The sequence below is a fragment of the Ambystoma mexicanum genome, chromosome 12 (genome assembly GCF_040938575.1).
Source record: "Ambystoma mexicanum isolate Mex_15411 chromosome 12, UKY_AmexF1_1, whole genome shotgun sequence".
Classification (NCBI taxonomy): Eukaryota; Metazoa; Chordata; class Amphibia; order Caudata; family Ambystomatidae; genus Ambystoma; species Ambystoma mexicanum.
This window is the reverse complement of record NC_090936.1, coordinates 539,546,357-539,564,971: the sequence shown is the minus strand read 5'-3', so window position 1 is coordinate 539,564,971 and position 18,615 is coordinate 539,546,357. Positions and strand designations below refer to the sequence as shown.

The following is an 18,615-nucleotide window of genomic DNA, read 5'->3' as shown; positions in this document are numbered from 1 at the left end:
GGAATCGGTTGCCACCTTTGAAGGACTTCCGTGGAGAGGTACAGGCAAGAGGTGGGCCCTACAGGAAGTGTTGGAAGTGCCCGAGGATGGGCACAGGAGGAAGGAAGAGAAGACAGGGTAGTCAGAGGAAGAAGAGAGGTAGCTGAGAAAGGAGGCATCAGGGTGGCCAGAGAAGCAACAGAGGGTGCCAGAGAGGTGGCTGAGGAGCCATAGGGGTGTAAGAAGGGATAGCAGGAGAAGAAACTAAGTTGATAAGGTGTGGGAAACCTATCAAAAAGGAGGTGCTACCAGCAAGGAACTTATGCTTCTCAGGAGTACATAGCTTCCTTTTCCGACTCCCGATTATAAAGACTGCTGGCTGCAGTGGCTTGCTGACTTTGCCGCTTCTCCTGCTACTAATGCGGGCAGTCCTGGGATCCACACCCCTCTGTTGCAGAGGTGTCTCAGATCCAGCTTCATTAAGGGAGAGCTTCCCATTCTCCACTTTCCCTTGGCTTGACTCTGAATACAGGCCTTAGCAACAACTGCAACTTCAGCTTTGCATACACCGCAATGAGGCGCACCTGGAAAGACTGCTTGCTGCTTTCATTTCTCCCCACTGCTGCCACAGCTATTCAGGGTTTGTGAGCACAGGATCAACTCATTTGCAATTAGAATGTGCCCCTCTACTCCGGTGTCCTTGTTGTGGTCACACTTCCTCATGGTCTGCTGGCTAAGTGCTCTGCTTCTATTCTATAACTTCCAACCTTGCGGCTCCTGCCCCAGCTTTGCTCTACTACTTCTCTCTCAGGCAGCCTTATATGGCCCTAAGGTGGGCTAATTCGGTTCAGGTGCAGGTCCTTGGGCTCAATTGCCTGACCTTGTTTAGAGTAATTAGGCTTGCCTGTCTGACCAGGACTCCTGCCTGCATATTTAGCCCTCGTCTTCTGTTCCGGAGGGATTCTGGGACTTGGAATTTGAAAAAATTGATTTCACTACTTCTTTAAAAAGGAGGGATTTATACTCCCCAGATTGTATTAAGCGACAAATTATAAGGTTTAACCCTTTTAGGGATGGAAGAGAGAAAAGATTAAGTGTTCATTGCTCCTGTTGGAATACTTTTGATCTTGGATATGGGACTCTGCGAGTATAAAAGATTGGTTTCTTCGGTTCAACACAAAGTGGAGTCACTTTTTCAGGCATCACACTTACCTTTAATAGAGGATCAAGATGTACCAAAATGGCAATAAGCCAATTCCTCTTTTCAACTACAGTATTCCTCTTTGGAAAAATACTGTGTCCGACTCTGCTCAAACTCCCCACTTTCCTGGGCCTGGTCTCTACCCAGGTGATCCTACCTATGCGGCCACATTTTTAGTGAGGGAAGTGTTCCCAAGGTGGGGGGTATGCAAAGTCATGAGATCAGATAATGGCCCTCACATTGTTAATTCAATATTTGAGCAGATTAGCTTGCTGCTTGGAATAAGGCACACATTCTCATTGGCTTATCATCCACAAGGTAACGGGATGTGTGAGAAGCTCAACAGCTTGTTAAAGGAGAGGATAGCCAAGTTGAAGCTTACTCTAAGGAAGGGATGGTTGCACTGCCTTCCACTGGCACTATAGGCACTTCAGAACCAACCAGGCTCCGACCATCATCTAACGCCACATGAGATAGCAACAGGAAGAAGAATGAGAACTCCCCTGACACCCCGAGATAGAGCTAGATGTGATATCCAGTCAAGAGGAGAGGTTTTAGGGTCTGAAATGCAAAATTACCTAACTGCATGACATCTTGCCTTACTGTAATTTCAGACCAGCTGCAGCAACGACTGAAAGGGTGCAGCGCAGCACAGAACGACATTTCAACAGACCCTGTTCAAGATCTAAGTGTTCCACTCGTCTTCTCTGGAGACGCCGTCCTTGTGAAAAGTCATACAAGGAAAAAGTGGGACGAGCCAAGATTCAACAGTCCTTTTATCATGGAGGACTGCAGTTCATCAGCAGTGAAGCTGCACGGCAGGAGAGCTTGGATTTTCCTCGGTGATATCAAACCCTACATCGGAGAAGGCCCCCCTGCCTGCACCCCAATGAGAGGAATCGACGAGCGACGGAGAAGAACCACAGCATGTGAAGACTAGATCCATGACAAGGAAGAATGACGCATGACCAGCCAGATAAAGACAAGAGCTTTCTACAAGTTGTGGCTTAAATTGGACACTTCTAAGCAAAAAAAGGGGATAAGGACATAAAAACGGACACTCTGTGCATCCTAGTTGCAGGGTGAAGAAGAAAATTGCACGTATAAGCCACAACATAATCTAGTGACTGCCGAACCTTGAACTGAGGCACACTTGATGAGAAAAGAATATGCCAAATTTTGAACGAGGACATTTACATTGGAAGCAAATACAGTATCCCGACTCGTTCCACACCGGAACCCTATTCAGAATCACTTATGGTGTCTCACAGTAGAGACATCACAAAGGACCTAGTCACCTATTTTGAGCTAGTGCTAACATCATACCCGTTATTGGTAGGGAGGCTCACCAGTGTCATTGTCTTTTCGTTTTCAGGATCTTGTAAAAAGTCTGTAAGACAACCCCTCACTGTCATTGCCGAAAAACTTATACTACTCCCTGAGTACAGTGAGAAAGAATTAGATGTTCCCAACACACGGGGAAATAAATGAGCTTATCAACACACTATTCTTTCGCATAATCGAAGACTGTCCAACTCTTACCGGAAGAACAGCAGACACACTCACGTTTCTTCGAGACCCAGCAAACACCGAACATTTAAGCCATCTTTTAAACAAGATCATAATTCTAGTCGCATTCCACGCAACTGGACAGTGCAGACATTGTTTACATCCAGGGAAAAACAATCCTGAACTCAGCAAGACGGACAGATGTCCCTGTCACCAGAAGACAGCAGATTGGCACATAATGTCCTGTTTCACCTAGTCACTGATTTTCCAGAACTAGTGGGGAGACCTATCGATGTTGACGTCCTCACATTCATCAGAGAGCCAGCTAATGTCGCACAGATGGGAATGCTCCTGTATGGAATCATGCTTCAAGTGGAACTTTCTAACCATCAGAGGGGCTATCTGGGGAGATTCTAAGAAAGCCTTCCACCGAGGGACAGATCGAGGGAGCAGAGTCAAGAACTTCACTTTCTTTTTCCCCATTCCATCATACTGATCAGTGTCCAATATGTCCTCAGGACTAAAGCACATTATAGGAGTGAACTGGGAGCTTTCTTACTTTGAACACGCACAGAAAAGGAACTCACTGAAGTGTTATTTGATTTTCTTTCCATAGTATAGCAAAGGAACTGCATCCTGAAATAAAATAATTTATCACTCACAAGAGGGGGGACACTTTTGAAACACCTGAAACTCTTAGACACACAGCTTGAAAGACAATATTGGGTGAGGGAATAATAACATTGACATTTGTTGAATGACCAAGATGGGGGTCCAGAGCAGCAACCTGGTCCATGCACAAGAGGCGCCCCCGCTTCTCTGGAAGAAAATGCTGTCCCCCAACGTATAGAAGCATAATGTACTTCTGCATCATATTTATCATTATTTTACTGTCATTAACGATCAGAACTGCATTTTTTATTGGTGCACAAAGCGTTCCAATTTCAGTGCACCACCTGATGTACGCATGAAACCCACAAAAGCACCCATATAGTCATTCCAGTTCCTAGAAGATCTGACAGAGGAGTGAATGAACTTGAAATTAATGTAATTAGGAATGATACACACACACACTTGAGGTAACAAACGAAAAGAAAAGCCGGAGACAGGGTCGGCATGAATTGAATGAAGTGAAATCACCGACAACTAGACACACACAAACACTGAATGCACATGAAACAGGTCTAGCCTCAATGACTGCAGAACCACAAACCAAAGCAGTGGAAAAGAAGAGACTACCTGCCATAATAAACTACAAAGAGGATGCTGGGAGAAAAGAAGAATGGTTAAGGGAAAAAACCAACAGAAGCAGTCATAACAGAAACTCTTGAGAAAACAAAAGCCAACTCGGAGAAACGCTCTGTACGAACACAAATGAAAGTAGACTCATTGTTCCCGCACATATCCAGAGCAAGGAAATTACAAGAGGAAATGAAGAACAAAACAGCAGAGACTGTATTGCCAAGCACACATGTCCTAACACAAGGGCCAAGTACCAGTTCTACAATACAAACATATACCGGACCAGCGTCAGGCTGGTTGGCGTGGACATTTGCACGCAGCAGAGAAAAGATGCACGAGGATCAGGACAGAGCTGCCAGACTCTTAACCACTCAAATGGCGCAGGTGAGAAAGCCTGCACCATGGACCAGGATACCTGAAAATCCTCCAGCAAGAAAAAGCCATATCGATGCATTCAGGGATGTCGTCATAGCCAACTACAGGAAAACATTAAGAATGAAAAGAAGTATGCATGGAGATGACAACGAACTAAACGACTAAATGGACAGCACAGCACATTTGGGAAACAACATTTGGTACCAACACATGAAGGAAGTTGGAACACGAAATTCCGAAGGGGAGTGCTTTGTTTGTGCACTTCTACCGTACAGCATGGCGAAATCCAAGATCTTCGTAGCTGTAGAAATTGATGTACTGACAGCACACTGTCTCTCACACATAGCAATGTGTAAGACCAGAGGCCAGTTCATGGGAAGTGATGCCCCATTGATATGGGCAACTGAAACAGCTTACCCCGATGAAGATGATTATGTCCAAGACATTAAGACAAGAAACAGGGATCATACTAGGAATTATGTGATCAGGTACAAGAAGCCTGGAGTTAAAGGAGCAGGAATAAGATGGGAAGTAAACCCGAGACTAAATGTCCAAGGAAAAACTCCAGAAGAGGTTAAAATTTGGAAAAACGGAGGCCAAATGCAGATTTGGGGAACAGTGCTTTCACCAGATGGGTGGGAGAAAGGAGTAGTGATCTGCAGAGCATGGATGGTCCTTGGAGCCTGCAAGGAAGCAATTGAAAACTCACAAACACTGTGCAAACCAGTGTGTCCGAAATGTACAAAACTGCTGACATGGGTCGAAGACAGGCGGACCCTTGCAGATAGTGCCCCTAGATAGCCCAAAATTGTGCTTTAGGAACAATGGCACAAGAAAAATGGGAGAGAATCAGAACTGTGGACGAATCTTTGACGCTCCAGGAATGGTACATGGGACCGCAGTAATTATGGATCATTATTGGGCATGCGGATCCAAAGCATACATCAGACTGCCAAAAAGCTGGGGAGGCATATGCACCATAGTGAATGTCCACGTTCCAGCATTGGTGATCCCGAAAAGTGACCTGAATAGTGACAGTTTCACGAAAGCAGATGCTCACCTGAGAAAGAAGAGATCTGTGGAACTGATAACTCGAATGAAGAGAGAAAATTACTTCTCTGCTAAATCGGAAGAAGCATTTCATGCGATCCCATATGAACACAGGCTGTTCAGCCTCACCTCATCAGTGTTCACGATGCTCTTCGTGCCAAGAATCTAAGTTGGAATGAATACTAAATGGCTGCAGATAACCAGATGGGAATTGCTACAGAGGATCAACAGGACCATAAAAAGATTCAATGTGATTAAGGAAGAGCTAAGAGCAATCCGACTGATGACTCTCCAGAACAGATCTGTCCTTGTCATGATCACAGCTACGGACGGAGGAGTTTGTGCAAAAATTGGAGAATCATGTTGCACATTTATACCTTCTCACAACGAAGAAAATGGAACTTTAACAGACGCTATAGGTATGCTGATGAAGCTACAGAACCAGATGATCAACGAAACTGACGAAGTTGATGATGACAGCTGGTTTGGATCACTGTTTTCATGGGTAAGTTTCTGGGAGCCCTGCTAGTAATGATATTACTAGGATTTAGTGTTATCAAGATAATAATCTCGCAATGACAGAAAACTGCGAAGAAAGCCATAGGGATGAAGATCATGATGCATGTCAAGCCAGGATGGAAGCCTAAAGATCTAACTGATGATGAAATAAGAGACTCTGAAGGCCAGCGGGCATGCACCTGAAGGTACAAAGTTTCTTTATCCCAGGAAACGCAGACATTATGTGGGAAAATTGATTTACTGCAGCCCAAATGGACAATGTCAACTAATGACATGGAATAAAACACGAACATGTAAGGACAGCAGGAAGCCTAAAAGGAGTAATAAAGATATGGACTCCAAAAGAACACTTCTTCAAACCATCCTGTACAAACCCAGAAGATGAAGAAAGAATGAACCCAAATGATATAGTGAAGAGGAGTACAGAGGAACCAAGTAAGAGGAATCCAAAGGAGGAAGCAGAAGTGGTTGCTGAATCGGCCAGAGGGGGTAGTGTAGAGGAGGTACCAAATAAAGCATGCACTCCCATCGCCCATTTTGAAGTATCAGGAATGTTCACACCAAAATATGTGACGTATGATGAACAAATAAACCAGCAGAGAGCCGAGTAGGGCTCTTGCCAGTATCTATAAGGAAAACCACCACCTGTTGAAGTACCAATCCCCAGAAAACCATGGACAGTAAGGTATCCATTGAGAAAACCCTACCAGCAAATAAGACTAAATGAAGATTGCCCAAGTACCGTCCCGGAAGAAACCAAAAAGGCCTTGATGGAAGACGAATGGTGACATCACGAAGACCCGGACGGACTTGTAGATAGAAGATATGATGACCCAAGGATGACACAAAAGACGAAATGCCATGAATAAGGATATTGTGAACCTAGAAGCAGAGAACGATGCAGAAATATAAAGCTTAAGCTGTAAAGCAGGATGAAGTCATTCAACCAGCTAACGCCTGTACATATGCTTGAAACCACAAGAAAGCTAAGAAAACCGTGCGGCTTGCTTTGCTAAGTAGAAGAATAGAGCGGCAGGCGCCATTATACATAATTAACCTCAAAACGAAGCACAGTATTATAAGTGCGAGTCTACTTTACACAAAAGCAGAATCAACTCAGGTTACTATAGGCCAAACAGGACAAGATTCGTATTCCAGCTGAAACGAGAAGAGATGGCTGAATCAAAACTCAGCAGATGCAACTTGCGCCAGGAAGAGCCAAGGTCAGACCAATAGAAGGAACAAACAGTAGCTCTGCATAATCAAAACTTAAGAGCAGAATATCCTGTCTTTGGAAGGTCGATATAAGTAGGCGTAGGCAGGTGACAAGCCGAATAAGAATTAAATGCACAAATTGATGGAAGCTCGGCAAATTCACAGTGTGAGCAGCACGTGACCACCCGAGCGAGAAGCACGGGTTCACACCTAAGCTTGGCATCCGCCCAGAATGAGTAATCATCACTTTTCCTGACAAGAAGATGACGTTTCGAGGCCAACCACAGCTAACTAATTGACACATAGCGACTAAAGTAATGATGAATTTAAGTAAGGCCGGATGAATCGTGGGGCACCCTGAACCTGGCTGACCATTCTGCGTGCTGCTAAGTAAAGTGGAAATGTATGCATGGGGTTGAAGCCAACCCAATCACAATGGACCAAATAATCTAGGGTCCTATAGATAGTACAACCAATGGGACGTCATACTCTTAGTGATGTCTACAATATTAATGTTTGAAGGAAGGGCCTAGACACCCCCCGATAGTGTTTATCCAATCCCCTCACTCCGTTAACATATACAGATATAGTACCTATATTAAAGTTACCTTTTCCTAACCAATAGAATAGCATGTTAACTTTTGTGTTACACGTCAACTATGACGAGTTTTGAGTATAAATGGTATTGTTTGAAGTTTGTTGGAGTTGAAGCAAGACGGACTATTGCATCACTGTTGCTTTCCATGACTCCCTGTTTTTTTGTACTTCTCATTAAACGGACTCCCTTTGCCAAACCATTGAATTGTCCTTATTGATTGGTGTTGAGTATTTAATTACCACATGGGAAAGAAGCATTGGTTCCTAGATTCTCTAATCACAGGCATCAGAAAAGGTTTATACTGCAACTCCTAAAAGCCTTGGGGGAGGGAGAAGGGAAGGACCATGGGAGTCGTAGCTAAAAACATATGAAGAGACGAAGGTTGCAGACCTCCAGCTCGTTGGTTAGAACCAGGACAATATTATTGTCCAATATTAAACCTGTGGGGTGCTCAGGAGCAGTTGCTTCCCTTGCACGAAGTACAGGCATCCAACTTTATCCAGAACCATGTTGTATGCAGCACGATTCACTGCCACAAAAATCAGACAGCTCAGGTGAGCATTTTGACCACCACTGGGTTGGAGGTTTGGCTTTAGCACAGGTTATGAGGAAAATCATGGCACTGTGAATCTTACAGGAGAATATGCAATGAAGTGGGAAAAGTGATGGTGATCAGGAGACAAAATCATTAATATGTGTAGGTTTATGGAAGCCAACGTTCCGCAAACAACTCCAAGTTGCTACAGTTAAATGCTAGCATTGGTGAACTCAAAAAGGCATTCACTGGAACAATCTCAAAAAGATAAAATGCAGTCAGCCCCACCAATCTTAAAAACGAAATACATTCACTTATTGAACCAAGATCTTGAATTTTACCACATATTCTTGGAGATCTACGCTAAGAACATGGGCACATGGGATGACCTAGTAAATTGTTCCCTTCTCACACAATAGTAATACGCATGTACAATAAGTGCAGAGTAAAACAATGTTGAAGGGCATTACAACTGTTCAAATTAACAAACTTGTTACTGCATCTTTCAGTTAGCACAACTTATTTAACCTAAAAAAATATAGAAATGGGAGTTTAAAAAATATTTATGTACAGAACATCACTTGAATAAAAATCAATGGCACTGCATTCCTGGTCCAAACTTTTTAAATTTCCAAATCATAAATACAAGACTACAAGTACCAGAATGCAAAGTTATTTGACCCAAAAGACCATCTGTCACCTGATTTCAGATCTCTAAAATATCCGATCTCATTTCAATGTTATGATTTGAAAAATAAATAAAATATTATAAAAAAAGTAGACAACCAAACTAACTAAGGTCACCACATTATAATTCTTGAGGTACAGCTTGCTGGGGATTGTGCTCCTGTTTTGGCTTTGACATGGAAATGCTGCAAACCCTGTGGGAGGGCTTGCCTCGCTCAGCTGTCTCTGCATGCAGTCTTACATTATAGACTATAAGACCATTAACCATGGTGTAACTAAGTATTCCAGGCCCTGCCCAGAGCCTCAACCCGGGGCCATTAAAGAAAACAAAAGAAAGATAGAAAAAGAACATTTTAATATGCATTTCTTCTAAGCAGTGAGGCACCAGAAGAATTTGTGCCAGAACTACAAACGCCTTTCAATTGTGGTTCTGAATTAGTATTTTTCTGTGTATCCCAAAAATCTATAATGCTCATGGAGCACAGACAGGTCTGCATAGACCATCACAGAAAAAGCCCTTCCTGTGTTCAGAATTGTTTTTAAACATGCTGAACTTCTGCGCGACTCCCCTTTAGACCGTGAATCAGTACTTTTACAATGAAGTTCCCCCCCCCCCCTGACCCCCCCCCCAATTGCTACTTTATGGTCCTCTGGTTACTTGGGACAATTCGCCGATAGGCCTGGTTGGGCCAGCTGGCAACCTTCACCTTCACCAAGTTTACCTATATATTAATGATGATGAGAACCTCTGGTTTGATTACCACCCTCCATCATAATCAAGGTCCCTTGGATGACCAAGGACCACCACTCCAATTTAAGAAATGACTTGACGCACACTAAGGGTTATGTCCCCAATGTAATTTCCTCCCATGAATGCAATCATAAGTCATTCACCATTAGCACTAACATGCTTCTGTACCTTTCCATTGATTCCACTGACTGGAGTTCAAGTCAAAGAAATTCCAAAAGACAGTTTCTGAATAATTGCATTTTGGAAACAGCAGTGGTAACCAAGTTCAGAACAGTTGTACAGTAAAATAACAATGCAGCAAAAGCCTTAGATAATCGGAACACCAACTTGGCACTCCAGTAGCTTGGCAAAGACTAGGAGATTGGGTGATCTAGCAAAACGCATTGAGAAGATAAGTAGTACAAGCAAACATACTACAAGAATACATGTCAAGAGCTGCAAGCACAGGGAAGGAGCAGGACACTGAATGTTATAATGATTCCATATATTGGGAATTGAACTAATGATTAAGGGTTAAACAGACTTGGAATAAAATCCATCACCCACTGGGCACCGCAGTGGAGTTTACCTATGGAGTCTCTGAAAGCCAGTGAGTGAGAACCAAGAGGAAAACATCCAGAGAACTGTAGCCAAGAAGAACTTCAGAGTGAATTGTAATTCAAGTAGAGCCAAACAGGACAACTTGATTTAGCAATTAATAAAAACCCTTGCAATGTTAGAGTGTTGCTGCTTCTTAATTACAGACTCGCCGCACTTTATTACTGCAGGACTCTGCCTATGCAAGCACACATTGTAAATGTGGTTTTTCAAGCACCACCACCCACCTTGGTCAGTAGTGTCACCCTTTTTTGAAGGGGTACCACTGCTGGCTTTAGGATACCCACCTTTCTTTCGCTCCACAATAGGCTTCTCCTGCAGAATGACTGGCCCCTGCGAGATGGCCAAGTTCACAGACTGTTTTTTAGTCGGGTGCATCTGCAGCTCCACGAACCTCTTCCTTCCTAAAAAGGCATACAAGGAAAGGGGTCATGAACAGGTAGCCTAAGATGGCTGACCCATTTGGCATCCAGTTCCAATACCTACTTACGTGCTCTAGGTGGAGGACACAGTGGAGTGCAAAACTCGGAAGGTGAGAGGTGGCAAACACTGGCACTGCAAAAAAAGAAAACCTGGAAGATAGGTGGAGGGTGGGGGGTGGGGGTGAAAGAGGGAAAACAATTGAAATCCACCCTGGCATAGACTGCATGCATAAACAGGACTTGACAATTTTGGTCACTGGTTGCATTAAATCAATTCGACCACCTAGAGATGTTTGAGGCTGGAGATTAAAATAGTACTGCTCCATAATACCTACAAAATTGAGAAGGGGCACATAGAAGGAAGTGCTTTCTAAAAAAAAAAAAAAAAAAAAATGGGGGATGGGTCAGGGAATACCCCTGAGAGATTGAGTCACAGTATATACTCTTTAAATACAAGGCATGTCAAAGCAATGGCAGAAGCACATGCGCTCCCAAGCTGCAAGCAAGTTATGGGTGTGCAGCCCTTTTCCCATTCAGATATTTAGGACTAGAACTGCCATCAGTTGTAGTCGGCATAGTGCAAGTTGAGGGATCATGGTAGTCCATGTAAGAAAGCTGGCTATCAACATGGTGCAACTCCGAATTATGCCAAACAATCAAATGATGCACTGTAAACACCGGTTAGAACAGTTAATGGATCCAGGAAGCTGCCCTTCTTCATGTCTTTGTTGATTCACAATCATTGATCCTTTCACAAAAGCTGTGGGTCCTGGAATCCAATGGGTTTCACCTGAACTGCTCCACATACTAAATGTCACCACCTCTAGCATAACGAACCCCCTGATCCCTAGGATTTAGACAAGGCGGCTAAACACAGGTACAACCATTATTTTGCATCCCTATCACACTAGTAGCATCCATGCACCCATACGGATATCCACACAGGATGGATGAACTATTGGTATTCTCTGGATAAAGATAAACGGTGAATACCTGGCCTCCACTAGTCAAGGGAGAAGCAGAGCCCACGAAGGTGAATGTGGCTACAGTGAAGCGACTGTAGTGCGAAGGGAACTGCAGTGTGCTAGCCATCGATGCCGTGCTGGACGGGTAGTCATCTCCAGCAAAGGGGCACCTGGAACAGAGAATGCGGAGCTTAAACATCTGCCTCTGATGGTTTAAATGTACCCTCAAGACCCGATTACACACCCATTCCGGAGAACCGGCCATTGAGGCTCCTGAAGAGGGTTGGCTGTCTGGGCTGCCCAACACTGCTCCAGGACAAGCTTTAGACTGGGGTCTGTTCGCTGGAGGAGACGGACCTCCAAAAATATTGGGTCCCGCAGGATCTTCACTACCGGATACTCTTCCTCTGAATAGTATGAACTGTACATGGCATCTAATCAGAGGAAATGAGCAACTTATTAGATACCTTATCTTCCAATTTCTCATCTAGTGCTTGAAAACAGAATTCTGAGATTAGAATCATTCTCACACTGATGAGGCCTGTCCTCCCCGCCCCCCTCCCCAAAGCTCCTCACCCTCCAACTAGGCATGGAAAATTGTTTACATACTTACCATACTACAGCAGCATTTTTACTAACCACTATGTCACCCAAAACAAACATTTGATTGACATCTCCACATAATGTTGGCATGAAAATAGATACATCCATGCAAGAACTTGGCCATCGATACACCACTATCTTGGCATTCACAAGAGATTGAAACCCCTGCACATGCAGTCTCTGCCCACGATGCAGACAGGCTTGGCATTCTCAGGCACATCAGCTACTTGCTGGGAGTCCTGGCCAGAGCAATATTGGCAACTACTTATGGGAAAGTAAGCAGCCAGGAGTGCAGAGTTTAAAGTATTAACTAGGCTTTATTTTAATTTCTGCCACTTAGTAAAGACACTGGGATGTGTTTTACTCCACCCAGTAATGGGATAAAGGTTATTTTATACAGATCAAACTACATCATTGGTATTCCCCTTGAGTTATCTTTTTAGTATGGTTAATTCACTGGTTAAGTGCTTAAAAAGTCAGGACATCAATGAACATGTACTGGCGGGCGGGGGGCGGAAAGGGGTTATTAAAACCTGAATAGCATATCCCACCAGGGCATGGTGGACTAAGTGGACCAGTCAAATGCGAAACGCATCATTGGTTGAAGTTCAAATATGTCCCTAGCACGATTCCTTCCAGATAACCAGTGCTTTTAGGTGACCCAAACTGCAGAAGTGCAACAGAAGATGAAATCCATACATATATCCTTCGTGCCGTCCACTTTGGTCAATGAATGACCTTTCACCTAATGTTCATTTTATGGGAGCAATCGGCTGAAACAGTTTAGTGGCCAGTTGTTTCTGTATATTCAAAAAAGACAGTATAGAGTATTTGATACCATTAATATAACCAAACTACTACCACAGCATTCTGGCCTTTCATTTTCAGCCAAAATGTATCAAAGGCATATATAGTTGTGGGTCAACTCAAATGGACCATAGTAGGTAATATTAGCCCCATAAATAGTCTTAAATGGTTGGGTATGCTTTCCCAAGATAAAGCCAATGATAAATGAAAGCAACATTGATCTAGACCTTCATCCATATCGTAGATGCTCTTATTTAATTATTTTTCAAACATACTTGCCCAGCTAATAAGGTTATGCTATGATTCACTGAACACCTTAACACCTTAACAAACTGCTGCTCACACCCCACTTTCCGGACTTATTGACTACTTTTATATTTAAATTGAAATAAAAGTATCAAAAGCCTCAGTAAAAGCCAAGGAGGACTCTTTGCACTGACAAGCGCAGGTGGTTCAGAGACTACTTGGACATGGAGGCTCCTGCACATAATCATTCAGGCACACAGACTGTAGACCATTGGTGGACCAGCGGTTGCAAACCTACAAATGGGACTCTACGGGTAGGATCCTACCCACCAAAGATTTTTTTCAGAGAACGATTTGGTTTTAAATGTTTGGAATTCACCAAATGTACCTAATATTTATTTATTTACTCCAAGTCTGCCCAGGTGTCTGAAGCATTAGGATTATTTGGTAGTGGCTATAGTGAATACTTCAGCTACAGCAGTCAGAGCCGCTTTCACTTCTCCAAATAAATAAAAATAGTAGACTTTGATCAGCTTCACTGAAAATAGTGCAACATTGACCCCAACAATGCTTAGTGTTAGAGCCAGAAAAAACCCATAGCATATTGCCATCAAGAAAAATAAAAGGACCAATAGAAACTGAACAAGATGTGCCCTTTCTACTAAACCCTGTACAGTAGCTCTAGCAAGCTATGGATTTTATGGTTGCTCTTTACCCCACCATATGCTCTCCAGCGCCCTGGCTTCCCAAAAAGTAAATCTATGCCTTCAAAGTGAACTCCATTAAAGCATGCCACGACTTGTTTGGGGGCTGCATAATCACCATTTCCAGCACCTCAATACCAGACTGTCCCCTTACATAAAGGGCCTTTCATCAATAAAAGTTGTTCTTTTCCACTGTAGGTCACGATGTTGGCAGAAGAGCAGTCTGTTGGCACACTACAGACTTACCACTGGTGGGTCAACCAATTTTTAGGGAAGAGATAAATTGCCCCACACAAGTCTGCCTCCAATGCATTTCATATTTAACTTGGCGTCCATTCAAAAAAGATAGGTGGCTAATTACAAGGGCACGGTTTGATTCCCTCCTCTTACAGGAGAACACAGCAAGCTGGAAAGGATTCACAGATGCGGCTGGCTGTCCGGTATGTGGCCACCAGTTGGAAGATTTGGCTCATTTATTGTTTTTTTTTTGTCTGGGCTATGTAGGTATTCGCAGAGCAACCTTGTTACCAGCCCTAAGGAAGTCTGAGATACGCCACCACAAAGTTGCACTCGCCTTTCTTCTGAGTGCAGACACGGTCTTTCTTGCATGGGCCTTGCTCACAGTTTTATAAAGAGCAATGCATTTTAGGAAGAGTTTGACGAGGCTCCAGGGAGCTGGAAGCCATCTTTTGAAAAACCTAATATTGGAGGAATGAGACTGTATAATGATTTAGCTGTGTCCTTGTATAAACTGGAACCTATGTATTAGTGAATTAACTATTGTTTTATTTTACTATGCCCCGTTTTAACATTGTCTGTATAGGTTTTTAGGATTTACTCAGAATGTACTCAAGAATTGTATAATTTTTTGGCCGTTTGTATTTATTCTATGTTTGATGGATTTTTTAAATTCGAATAAACTTGTTTGACTGACTGGCATTTCAAGTAAAGACAAACGTAAGCCCACCTTTACGAACAGATTTACGTGTAGTTTAAGGAGAACAGTCCCTTGCCCTTGGTGGATGACCTCGTTTGTCCACCTCTAGTTGGTCTGTGCACCTCCCCCCTCCCTACCCCCAGGAAGAGTGATCTCCTAGCCTTATTGAGCGCAGGTGAGCTGGTATTAGATATGTTGGACCTCCTGGTATGATTCTCCTATCCAGCTCCATCCCACTGTTCAGCTCTGCTTTGCACTTCTAGCCATGTTATTTTTGTGCACTTGCTTATCTGCCGTACATGCCTCATCTTCAACCTCTTCCTTTTACCTTCTACTGGTCTGAACGAACCAACCAATGCGAACAAGCTTTTCTTTCTTGTCTTTAGTGAACCCCCATCCCCTCCACTCCTTCCACTTGGGAGCGCCATAAGGCAATGTGCACATTACGGCTGGCACTTTACAAATCAGAGTTGAGCATCAGCACCTCGCTATAAGAAAAAAAAAAAACACAGCTCGCCAGCCATGTATGTGGAGGACAAGTATTTAAGGAGATAAAGGAATCCTTAATTAAGTGAGCATTTTCTTCTATGAATACGATCTATGGTTTACACTTCAGAATTTTACACCAAAGTATTAAACTTATCAATTAAAAATCAATTCTTAACAGAACGTGTGGCCTTGGCATCAGTGGGGGGATGCTCTGCCTCGAATGCAGGACATAAACCTTCCATCAATCACAATGGCAATCTTGACTCCCCTAGATTTTGTGTGCCTGGTGATGGAGGGCCCTAAGAGCAGTGTGGCGGCTAATAAGGAGTGAGCGTCATCACTGTTTAGCGCACTTTATTCATAGTCCATTGTAATGAGACAAACCACTCCAGCAAGAACCAATAAAATTGTTCCTTGTTCACAGTGTGATATGATACTTTGTGCAACTTATTTTATGTTATAATTTTGGGCCATTGTAGGTCCTAACCGTTCAAGTTAAACAGAATCTTAAACAGAAGGGGGAGTAACAATCGAGAGGCAGCGATGGAGAGGTTCAAACCTAGCTCCCATAGCTGCTCCTTTTTACACTACAAATGCTGTTGTGAAGCACATACAAATGAGAAGAGTTTGCTCATGTTGCTCAATTCAAATGTGGATGAACACTATTGTATTACTGTCAAACCAGAAACTTCTGCCATTGATCCAAACAAGCATTAATCTACAACCAGGCAACATGACTTGTCATTAGCACTATGGCGGGGAGTGCCAGCTAATCATTTGGCTAAGAGCACAGGCTTGAACTGCCAGTGAAAGCCTGTGTTCCATGCCAGCTGACGGTCAGCTCTCCCCGCTGCCATCTTTCGTCCCCATTTTTTCCCTTTTACATCCCACCCACCCCTACTTAACTTTTTCGGTGACAGCGGGTCCCCTTTTAACACCCTGGGTTAGCGCTTTGGTAGCCTGTGGTGCTAAAGGGCTTAAGCCTCTTGTAATAAACTCTGACACCAGAGTAAGCAACTGGGAGCTTTATTTTACGGCCCCCGGAGGCTGGGGCAGTCAGGGAGATAATGGACGTTACATTCCGTGGTGGAATGGGGGACAAAACATTCTCCGTTCTAGGTGGAACGGAGTAACATTGGAACATTAGAACATATAACATCTCCTTATCTATGGAAAAAAAAAAACGAGGAAAGGAGGGGAGGCAGGGTGGGGGGGGAGGTGCAGGGTTGGACGGGGTGGACAGTTGCTGATCAGTAATAAACAATCGTTCTTGAAATTCCGGATGATCGTGCGATTCCTTCTCGACAGACTTCTGGCAGAGGATTCCTCATCGTTGGGACGGTGTTCGCTGTGCCAGTTTGTGCCAACATGTGAGTCTGTAGAAATACTGGGTCTGTAGGTGTCGGTGGTTGTTCTCTTCACATCTTCTCTTGACCAGGTGCCATTGTAATTGTTTTTAGAAGTGCTCGGTCTGTAGTTGTCATTCGTTATTTTCACGAGATCGTCGTGGGATCATCTCTTTCCATCCTCTAATGTGACGGACTTTCCGTGGCAGCGCGTGACTTTTTGTGGTGATCTAAATTTCGATTCGCCCTTGAGTATCTTCTTGGGTTCTCTGATACAGACCCAGTCACCTTCCTGCAGTGTCATTTGTTTTGCTCTATTCTTCTGGTCATAGTAATTTTTGTACTTCTTTTGTTTCTTTTTATATTTTTGTGGATTTGTTCCATGTCCACCTTCCGTTCTGTGTTTATTCTTGCTTTGCCAGTATCTAAGAAAATCCATGCTGGTCTCAGTTGGTTGGTTGCTGTTTTTCCTCGCATCAAGGTGAAGGGTTCTGAGTTGGTGGTGGAATGCAGCGTTCTATATGCGAGCAGGGCCTCCTTGAGGGTTTCTCTCCATAGCATAACATTGGCTGTGGCTAGTTGGATGACACTTTTTATTAGTCTATTCATTCTTTCCACCAATCCGTTGGACATTGGGTGGTAGAGTGATGTGGTGATGGATTTCTTTGCAAGGAATTCACGGAATTCCGACGAAGTGAACTGGGACCCGTTGTCTGACACTGTCTCTGGGGTCACCTTCCCTGTTGAATATTTCTGTTAGGAAGTCAATGACCTTTTTCGTGGTTGCGCTGGTTTCTACCACAGCCCATTCGGAAGTGTAGTCCACGATCACGATGATGAATATTTTTACTGCTTCCAGATTTTCAAAAGGGCCCATGATGTCTATTGCCAGCTTTGACCATACGTGTTTGGGGGTTTCTACCGGCTGAGTGGTGTTTTCCTTAAGATTTTCGATTTGTCGCTGGAAGCGCAGGCACTGCAGTTTTTTACTGTCTCTTCCGCCTCTTTCCACATGTTGGGCCACCAGTAGTTGCTCCTTATCCTGTTCTTTGTCAGACTCCTTCCCAGGTGTCCTTCATGGGCTAGTTCAAGTAGTTTTTTTCTGAGTGCCACAGTTGAGGTGCGCGGCCTTGTTGTGGTCGCCGAGGAGAGTTTATGTGCTTCACAGCTTTTTTTTGTTCTCTGCCCCTTGCAACCTGTGGGGGCGTTGTGTGACGCGGCCTTATGGCGGTCGCTGAGAACAGCTGATATGCTTCAGAGCTTTATTTGTTCTCTGCCCCCTGCGACCTGTGGGGGCGCTGTGGTGCGCGGCCTTGTGGCAGTCGCTGGGGACAGCTGATAGGATACAGCTGGTGAGCGAAGAACGAAGACTGGCCCAGACAAAATGGCCGCATGCAGGGCACGTTAAGAGGTCCTTTCCTCGAACGGCCGTTGGATAGTGCTCGAAAAATGCACGACGACGCTGGCAGCCCGCGTTGATTTATGAAATAATAAATATGAAATTGTACCTCTTTTATGTTGTATCTGGTGCCTGCCGGGTGGCCTGTCGGGCGGCTCCTTCCCCACAAGATGGCAAGGCTGGGGGGGCGGCGGAGGCAGCGGCAAGGGGAGGCCACCGGGGAGCCGCCGGGCCATCACTGTCGCCAGAGGAAGGCTGGAGTACAGGCAGGGAAGCTCCGGGGGCCAGGGTGTCAAAAGGGAGAGGAAGCTCGTCGCCAATTGTAATAAACTCTGACACCAGAGTAAGCAACTGGGAGCTTTATTTTACGGCCCCCGGAGGCTGGGGCAGTCAGGGAGAGAATGGACGTTACATTCCGTGGTGGAACGGGGGACAAAAC

General features: G+C 44.2%; 1 protein-coding gene across 1 annotated transcript in view; it reads right to left on the bottom strand.

Moving 5' to 3' along the window:
- The window catches only part of LOC138512998 (zona pellucida sperm-binding protein 1-like), a 258,139-nt gene that overhangs the window by 40,332 nt on the left and 199,192 nt on the right, over window positions 1–18,615 (bottom strand). The window contains exons 8-11 of the mRNA XM_069627714.1: window positions 11,890–12,079; window positions 11,674–11,815; window positions 10,749–10,830; window positions 10,546–10,662 (exon numbers count right to left, since the gene is read on the bottom strand). Coding sequence (XP_069483815.1) covers window positions 10,546–10,662; window positions 10,749–10,830; window positions 11,674–11,815; window positions 11,890–12,079 — 531 coding nt within the window. The remainder of the gene's footprint in view (window positions 1–10,545; window positions 10,663–10,748; window positions 10,831–11,673; window positions 11,816–11,889; window positions 12,080–18,615) is intronic.